This window comes from Sinocyclocheilus grahami, unplaced genomic scaffold (assembly GCF_001515645.1).
Source record: "Sinocyclocheilus grahami isolate Dianchi unplaced genomic scaffold, SAMN03320097.WGS_v1.1 scaffold62.1, whole genome shotgun sequence".
In the NCBI taxonomy this organism is placed as follows: Eukaryota; Metazoa; Chordata; class Actinopteri; order Cypriniformes; family Cyprinidae; genus Sinocyclocheilus; species Sinocyclocheilus grahami.
This window is the reverse complement of record NW_015505241.1, coordinates 1,081,461-1,090,993: the sequence shown is the minus strand read 5'-3', so window position 1 is coordinate 1,090,993 and position 9,533 is coordinate 1,081,461. Positions and strand designations below refer to the sequence as shown.

The following is a 9,533-nucleotide window of genomic DNA, read 5'->3' as shown; positions in this document are numbered from 1 at the left end:
TAAGCTATTGATGTCATCCACATCGCACCACAAGCTCGCCGTTTTTATCACACCCCCACAGGACCAGAACATGAGCTAAATTACAACTCAGGTCTGCATCCAACCTGGGAACCTACGCTGGAAATGTGTTGATCCGCTGGGCTGCTTAGTCCCAATGTGTAGCAGTATACATGTAGCTACAGTTTCTGACGGAATTTTTTTTTTAACCCTTTTGACTATATAGGCGCAGTATAAGTAGTTATATTCCTCGGTCATCATTGGAAAACCTGGAAATATTTTTTACAATTATTTTTCAGACCTGGATTTCAGAAATGCAATGCACATTAATAGACCTTAAAAATAATGGAAAAGACATTGACGTTTCTATAGTGAATATAAATTTTTCAACATATAAAAGATCAAAAATTGAAATATGACTGCACAATTATAACAATAGGCTTATTTATTTGTTTAACCAATGTTTTGGCCATCAGCCTCAAGATATTTGTATTTTAAAATATTCGTACACATATTTACAAGTGTATTAGTTCATTTCAAAGGATACCTGGCATAGACATTAAAAACTGCTCCCTTCAGAAATCTCTATTAAAAAATTTTCATCATAATTAATAGCAGCAATTTTTTTGTATATTATTTTATTGTTTTAATATCTAAGTATTTCATTGGTCAAATTTTGTGGAAACCCTGTTTTATATATATTATATATTATTATTATAATATATATTATATATATTTATATACATACTAGGGATGTAACGGTATGAAAATTTCTTACCACGATTATAGTGACCAAATTTATCACGGTTATCAGTATTATCACGGTATTGTTAAAATGTGCTGGGGATGTTCAAAAAGTACTGACACATAAATCACTTTCCCCAAGTTTTATATTTAAAAATCTACAAACAACAAAAAAAATGATTTTTTTGTTTGCATAATCACTAAAACAATAACATTACCAATGATGTTCGGATTTTAAATGACAACTTGACTGACAACAGTTTAATAGCATGTTCAAATATCTAATGTAAATATTCAAATAAAGCTTTAAAAAAAAGTTTCATCAAAAGGTAAACCTCACATTTTAACCTTTAAATAAAGAAATTATGTAAGTCAAAATGATAATTGATTAATACATGATTATATGTATTTTATCTGCTCCATAAATAATTCTAGATAACTTATCTGAATTGTTTAAATGTGTAGAATCCACATAAGCTTGTTTTTCATCAACCGGTCAAAATTTACAGCAGGGCATACAAATTCGGTCCGTTTTTGGCCAGACAGAAACGGCACACATGCTGAATATAAATATAGGTCTCTGTAAATCCACTCTCTGACAGCAGGTGGCGCTTATGGAAAAGCTGAATTAGAGCGGTTTCCGTAACCTCCGTGGACAAAGCAGTATTGCAATTAAGATCACTTCCTTTATGTATTACATTGAGCGAAGATGAAAACAAAATGCCATCGAGTCGTTTCTGAAGACAGTCAGAACCTTCAGGAGGTACATTCATATAATTAATTAATTCATATATTCATTTGTATAATTCCCTTAGCACTCTTTTAAAACCTCCCAGCTTTTCCGCCCTGTTTTCACTCAAAACTTTTAAAATCTGTAAAATCACACAGAATCTTTTGTAAACATTTTTAGGTGACTAAAAAACAAATCACTTCACAAAATATTTCTGCGATATTCACAACATTGGTTAAAATGATATATCAACAAGAAAATATGAATATATCGTGGATGTTTTATATGCATCATCCATCCCTGCATCATTGAAAGTCTTCACTGAGATAAAGATCTTGTAGCCCTCTGCACCTTGTCATAAAGAATACCGGCCGCTCGAGTACAGGCCAACCTGTTTCACGTGAGCACCTAACATTATTATCCCTGATAAAAATACCCTGTAATCTGATAATGCCCCCGCTTGTGTTGACATCTGTGTGTCTTTTACTGTGGCATCTTCGCATTTTCTCTAGATCTCCATTCTTCCCTTGCGTATTGACCTTTAACAGATATCAGAAATCAGCATGGCTCAGATCGTGATGCTCAGCCTTGCGCTCGGGGCTGGTTTGACTTCTCTTGAACAGTGTGTTGTTGTTGTTCTGTCATCAGGGTATTTTTTGGAGTTGCAGGCAGAGTATTTTTGAGGAGATGCAGAAGAGGTTCTCACAGGTAGCTGTGCTTGTGTTGCATGTGTGTGTTTATAGCAAGGTGATTCGTTTGATACTAACTCGCAAATGAAGACGTCAGGAAAAAAATCAGCTGGTTCAAAGAGAAGCCGAGGACACATACAGGCAGATGGGAATTTGAGGATGTAGTGTAAAACTCTAATAAAAAAATGTATAATCTAAATAAAATAAAAGCAAGATTGGTTGTTATTGTCTTATCCAAAATATAATATTTTAAATACAGTATATAAAATCTTTTTTTGGTTTTAGAGTGATGTTTTTTGACAAGCTCGATGAGATTCACTCAGTAATATTGGTAACACTTTACTTGAAGGGGTGTGCATAAGGCTGACATGACACCTTCATAATCATGACATGACACACGTCATGAATATGAAGGTTTTTTATGCATGTTTATGACAACTGTCATTAAGTGTCATTCGCTCAGTTATGTAATTTTTAATGCAAAGATGACATTGTTTGAGGTGTCTTTGTTATGGGCTATGGTTAGGGGTAGGGTTAGGTTAGGGTTAGGTCAAATAATGTCATATTTGCATTAAAAATGACATAACTGAGCGAATGACACTTAATGACAGTTGTCATAAACATGCATAAAACCTCCTTCATATTCATGACATGTGTCATGTCATGATTATGAAGGTATCATGTCAGTCTTATGCACACCCCTTCAAGTAAAGTGTTACCGTAATATTTTTCCTGGAAGCTGGGAATTTGAGTATATAGTGTAAAAATGTAATTGTCTTTAAAGTGGTTAAAGTCAACATGAATCAACATTCCTATTTTACTTTTCTTAGTAATGCAGAATATTCACGAATCACAAATGAACAATTTTGAAGAGACTTGATTTTATCCATTGATTGGGAATTAAATTGGATTGTTAAAAGTGAGCGTTACATAGCAAATTTTGTAGTCAATTGGACTGCACACTTTATGCAACATCAATGAAGTCACCAATGTCCAAGCTATAAAAGACAATCAAATTTTAAAAACCAATAAGTAAAGCGACAAAAACTGAAGTTTTATTTCATTTATTTGATAAAAACATGTTTTAAAAAATAATCAAAAGTAATTACAAACAAAAGGTTTAAAGTAAAGCACCCTTAAAACAGTCTATTCAAGTTACTTTCAATGCTTTTCCCATCAGAAATATACGTAGAAATGTTTTGCTTGCATCATTCTTGGTATTCTCAGTCAGCGCTTTTGGTAACATGATCAGTTCTTTAGCAGACGCTCAGACAGCGTATGAAAAGACAGTGGCTTTGCTTTGTAAACAACACCGGCAATTAACCAACCACCACCAGTCATGGAGTCGGCAGTATAGCCTTGACTGCACACTGTGGCCTCATTTGAGCACTAAAGCCATTACTAGTTTTAGTTGCAAAACTAGTTTTGCAGTTACATTTAACTGAGTGTCGCTATGTTTAATGATATGAATGTTTTCAATTAGTTAGGTTTGCTCGGCACTGTAATGTTTTAGTCTTGTTTAACCTTGATTTGTTCATGGTGGTTTGCAGAAATCTAACCTAAGTAGCTTTGTATTATTATTTGAGTTCAGTGTTGAAGTATGTACATACTTCCTAGCATACCATGTCTTCCAGGATGTTACATAACAATCAGACGATTAGACAGTTCTCTGATGGTATTGCATGGCACTAAAAGACTGTTGCACTTTGCTTGTCTATTGCTTTTTTACTGTCATGTCTGATGGAACATCAGCACTGGAGCTCAGCTTAAACTGATGTGTGAGCTTGGTTAAAGTAAACTCGGCATATGCGTTTGTGCATTTACAGATTGAAAGTGCAGCAGAGGAGCCAAGAGTGCTGTGTATAGTGCAGGACACCACCAGTGCCAAGACCATCAATGAGAGGCTGACGCTCAACCTGCCCGCCTCCACCCCCGTCAACAAACTCTACGAGGATGTGGCTCACAAGGCTGGATATGTGAACGGCACTTTCTACCTGACCTGGGCTAACACTGGTGCCATGGTGAGAGTCCTTCCATGTCCTTCCAAACAGACAAAGACTCTAGTTCGATTACTCAAAAACGTAATCTTTCGCCGCAAAATGAAAAGAAAAAATATGTAATTGATTGTGCATAAAGAAAATGTAATGTTTTCATAATTAATAGAGCCGTAATGTTAATTACAAAAAGTTTAGGCTCGGTAAGATTTTGTAATTCTGTAAATTTCACGAGTAATTACGAAGTAATTAAAAAAAAAAAAAAAATCTGAAATGTAAAATTTTGAAATAGATATGCTGAAATAATAGTTTTTTTTTGTGAAACAATCCAGTAATCTTTGTTTTATTTACAACTTCACCCATGTAGTAATAATGAATGAATATGCCCTGTTTATGAGTTAATTATTCACATATACTAGAGGTTTGTATTAGGGCTGTCAAAATGGTTAAAAAACTAAATTCGAATTTTGTACTTAAATATTATCAATATTCAAATTTACAAGGCATCATTTCAGTTAGGGGGAAAAAAGCTTTTTGCTTCTCTCCTGAGACCACAAGAGGGTGCATCGAGCAAAAAAATTACTAATGCGCGTTTCTTCAAAGCAATAAAATAACAAGACTATCTTTGAAAAAGTGCATAATGTTTAAATTAATGTTTATAAACCATATATAATTCATTAATTTGCTTAAACAATTAAACAAAACAGCATCATGTATGTATGTTTAATACAAAGGACCGAAAACCAATCACAAAGAGTTTTTATTTAAAATCATGAGACGCAGTTACATTAATTTTACATGGCTTTCTAAACATGCAGCTCTCTTGTGCGAGACGTGAGTGCAACGGTGATTGATGTCCCTCTAGATTAGAAAATGTTTTTGTATTCGAATGTAGATTTTTATTTTAAATTCGACGAATATTCGAAATTCTATTATTTTTTTTTGACAGCCTTAGTTTGTGTTTTGTAGTGTACTAGAGGTCTGCATGGGTATTTGAAACTTAACTCAACCAGTACTGTCAAATATAAGACCAAACCCAACCTGAAATTGCTCCCAATAGCTTGTTGGGTTCTGGTTTCTTAAGGATGGAATACACTAAATGACTATTAAATGTGCAGACTGACTGTGACTTTTGGCAACTAGTGTCGACTAAAGTCATTAGTGTGTTCCTGCCATTAATAATGCAAATAATTTATAATATGTTTTTTTATTAATTCTAAACACAAGCGTAATGCACACCTGACGTTACACAGACAGCGTCAGAGCCATGTTTTTACCACACCTCTGCAGTGCTATGATTAGATGGAGTTGTATCATGGACTCTGCTTCATTCTCCATCTAATTGTGTGTTAATCCCAGCGCTGACCCAGCACAGAGCCTGTAGCTGCAGGTAACTCTGAGTAGGTCAGTGGATTAGGGCCTGTTTCTGCCGTTACCCACGCTGCTCTCTCCGCCAGCGGAACATTAGCACGTCCAGACCTGTGGCTAAATTGCTAGTACATGTTGTCCCTCAGGTAGCACAGCCATTTCTTTCACACTAACTGAATCCTGGGACGAGATGTGGGTTATCTGCAGTACATCAGGTTGATTATTTTCTCTCTGAAGGTGTTTTTGCAATATTTCTGCATGTATAGACTTGCTCTCTGTGTTGTGTTCCAGACAACATCTTGTCTGACTTGTTATTTGTTGTTCTGATAGTTTTTTTTTACTACCTCTCACTTAGGGCTGGACGATATGGCCTAAATGGATATCACGATATATTTCTTAATTTCGGTCGATACGATATAATTCCGATATCGATATGAACACTATTTATCTGAAATAGAAATCTTTTGTAACATTATAAATGCCTTTATCATCACTTTTGATCAATTTTAAGCATCCTTGCTAAATAAAAGTATTAATTTCTATAATTTCTTTCCCCAAAAAATTATAAAAATTATACTGTATGTAATAGTGTATAATGTTACAAAAGCTTTTTATTTCAGATAAATGCTGATCTTTGGATCTTTCTATTCATCAAAGAATCCTGAAAAAAAAAATTACTCAACTGTTTTAAATATTGATAATCAGCAAATCAGCATATTAGAATGATTTCTGAAGGATCATGTGACACTGAAGACTGGAGCAATGATGCTGAAAATACAGCTATGTATGATCACAGGAATAAATTACATTTTAAAATCTATTCAAATAGAAAGCAATTTTAAATAGTAAAAATATTTCAACATTTTACTGTTTTTGCTGTACTTTGGATCAAATAAATGCAGCCTTGGTGAGCAGAAGAGAATTCTTAAAAAAATAAAAATTAAAAAACAAAATTAAAAATCTTACTGTTCAAAAACTTTTGACTGGTAGTGTAGGCTGATTATTCTTATAGATTGAAACAAATGTGCTTCAGCCAGAAAAAAGGGTATGAAAAGTGCTCCGAGTCGCTGCAGAAAACAAAAAAAATTGAGCAACAACAAAAACTGGAAATGTTGTTGGAGACAGGGTTATTTAAAATGAAAACCCATTCTCTGCAAGCAGGAGGCGCTTTTAAAATGATAAAACTAGCGGTTTCTCCAGTAATGGCTGTAATCAAAGCAGCTCCGCTCATGAATGCTACTTTATCAAATCAAATGAAAATGCCATCGAAACTTTCTGAAGACAGTCGGTTCCCTTCAGAGATACAGTCATATAAAACACCCGCGCCGTGTTATGATTTTGAAACGTGCAGTGCTCATGTTTATTCAACGAAGTCAAACGGCACAAATAAATCAACGTATGGGAAACTGGTAATTCTCAAATCTGCACCTGAAGGCTCCTCTGGACCAGGCCAGTGAGATGTCCCTGGTGTTGTCCGGTTTTGAGGCGGGGAAAAGGAATTTCCTGCAGCTTACGGACAAGGACGGGGAGCAGCCTCAGATCACTTCAGTGAGTCACCATGTCAGCAGTTTAACTGGGTTAAAAAAAAAAAAACACAACAAATCCCACCCCCCCCAATTTTTTTTTGTTTTATCAATCGTTTGTTCATTTGTTCTATGAATCGTTTGTCTATCTATCGTTCTATCCATTGTTCTGTCATTCTATCTGCATAGATGTAATTTAATGTTCTATATCGTTCTAAATTTTGATCTATCGTTTGATCATCCGTTCTATCTTTCAATCTTTTATTCATTAATTTGTTCTTTCAATCGTTTGTTCATTCCATCTGTTGTTGTTTCTGTCTGTCTCTTGTCTGTTCTGTCATTCGTTGTCTATTGTTTGTTTGTTTGTTTGCTTGTGTGATCATTCTATCTATATAGTTCTGTTTATCTAATGACCTCTCTGTCTGTCTATCTATTTATCTATCTATCTATTTATTGTTGTCTCGTTCTATCGTTCGATCCTCTTTATATACAGTATCTCACAAAAGTGAGTACACCCCTCACATTTTTGTAAATATTTTATTATATCTTTTCATGTAACAACACTGAAGAAATGTCACTTTGCTACAATGTAAAGTAGTTAGTGTACAGCTTGTATAACAGTGTAAATTTGCTGTCCCCTCAAAATAACTAAACACACAGCCATTAATGTCTAAACCGCTGGCCACAAAAAGTGAGTACACCCCTAAATGAAAATGTCCAAATTGGGCCCAAAGTGTCAATATTTTGTGTGGCCACCATTATTTTCCAGCACTGCCTCTTAACCCTCTTGGGCATGGAGTTCACCAGAGTTTCACAGGTTGCCACTGGAGTCCTCTTCCACTCCTCCATGACGACATCACTGAGCTGGTGGTTGTTAGAGACCTTGCGGTCATCCACAGATGCTCAATAGGGTTTAGGTCTGGAGACATGCTTGGCCAATCCATCACCTTTACCCTCAGCTTCTTTAGCAAGGCAGTGGTCGTCTTGGAGGTGTGTTTGGGACCACAGGACATGGTTCCAGTAATCCATGTCCTTAGTCTGCTTGTCTTCAGCAAACTGTTTGCGGGCTTTCTTGTGCATCATCTTTAGAAGAGGCTTCCTTCTGGGACGACTGCCATGCAGACCAATTTGATGCAGTGTGCGGTGTATGGTCTGAGCACTGGCAGGCTGACCCCTTCAACCTCTGCAGCAATGCTGGCAGCACTCATGCGTCTATTTCCCAAACACAACCTCTGGCTATGACACTGAGCACGTGCACTCAACTTCTTTGGTCGACCATGGTGAGGCCTGTTCTGAGTGAAACCTGTCCTGTTAAACCGCTGTATGGTCTTGGCCACCGTGCTGCAGCTCAGTTTCAGGGTCTTGGCAATATTCTTATAGCCTACACCATCTTTATGTAGAGCAACAATTATTTTTTTTAGATCCTCAGAGAGTTCTTTGCCATGAAGTGCCATGTTGAACTTCCAGTGACCAGTATGTGAGAGCGATAACACCAAATTTAACACACCTGCTCCCCATTCACACCTGAGACCTTGTAACACAAATGAGTCACATGACACCGGGGAGAGAAAATGACTAATTGGGCCCAATTTGGAAATTTTCACTTAGGGGTGTACTCACTTTCATGGCCAGCGGTTTAGACATTAATGGCTGTGTGTTGAGTTATTTTGAGGGGACAGCAAATTTACACTGTTACATAAGCTGTACACTCACTACTTTACGTTGTAGCAAAGTGTAATTTCTTCAGTATTGTCACATGAAAAGATATAATAAAATATTTACAAAAATGTGAGGGGTGTACTCACTTCTGTGAGATACTGTATCAGACAAAAATGCAAAGAAAGTTCAAAATCTATCTTTTATTCTGTCGTTCTATCATCTTTATTTATTTATATTTTAACAAAAATGCAAAGAAAGCTTCAAGTAGGGGGAACAATTTTGGAGTTGAACTTAGTTTCACATTTTTGTTCCCACTGTTTGTTGTGGAATCCAGTTTAGGTTACATTTACATTTATTCATTTAGCAGACACTTTTATCCAAAGTGACTTACAATTGAGGAATACAACAAGCGATTAATCTTAAAGAGCCAAATTAACATAGGAAGTGCTTGTAACACAAAGTTTCAGACAGGTTGTTACCTTTTGGGTTCCTGACTTATTTATTTCCAGTAGAAATTAAGGATACCACACAATATGAATGCAATGAGTGTTAATTTGATATTCTTTTGGCATGGGATCTTAATTTTGTGAGGCATGGTATAAAACTAGATGGTGAATATTGCATGTTTAGCATTATTCATGTGCAACTCTCTTACAGGATGAATCTGGCACAGCGGACAGCAGTGGTGTTGATGACAGCTCTCAGGGTCGCTTCATCGGACCCTTACCGCGGGACGGGACTGTGGGCTGCAGCAGTGACTACAGCAGCCCCAGTTACTCGTACTCCTCCATACTTAACAAATCAGAGACAGGTAGCCCTCCTTTAACAT

General features: G+C 36.0%; 1 protein-coding gene across 1 annotated transcript in view; it reads left to right on the top strand.

Moving 5' to 3' along the window:
- Nucleotides 1-3,404: 3,404 nt before the first annotated feature.
- The window catches only part of LOC107584727 (ubiquitin carboxyl-terminal hydrolase 47), a 32,912-nt gene continuing 26,783 nt past the window's right edge, over nt 3,405-9,533 (top strand). The window contains exons 1-4 of the mRNA XM_016271442.1: nt 3,405-3,462; nt 3,955-4,181; nt 6,957-7,070; nt 9,362-9,515. Of these exons, the coding sequence (XP_016126928.1) occupies nt 3,405-3,462; nt 3,955-4,181; nt 6,957-7,070; nt 9,362-9,515 (553 nt within the window). The remainder of the gene's footprint in view (nt 3,463-3,954; nt 4,182-6,956; nt 7,071-9,361; nt 9,516-9,533) is intronic.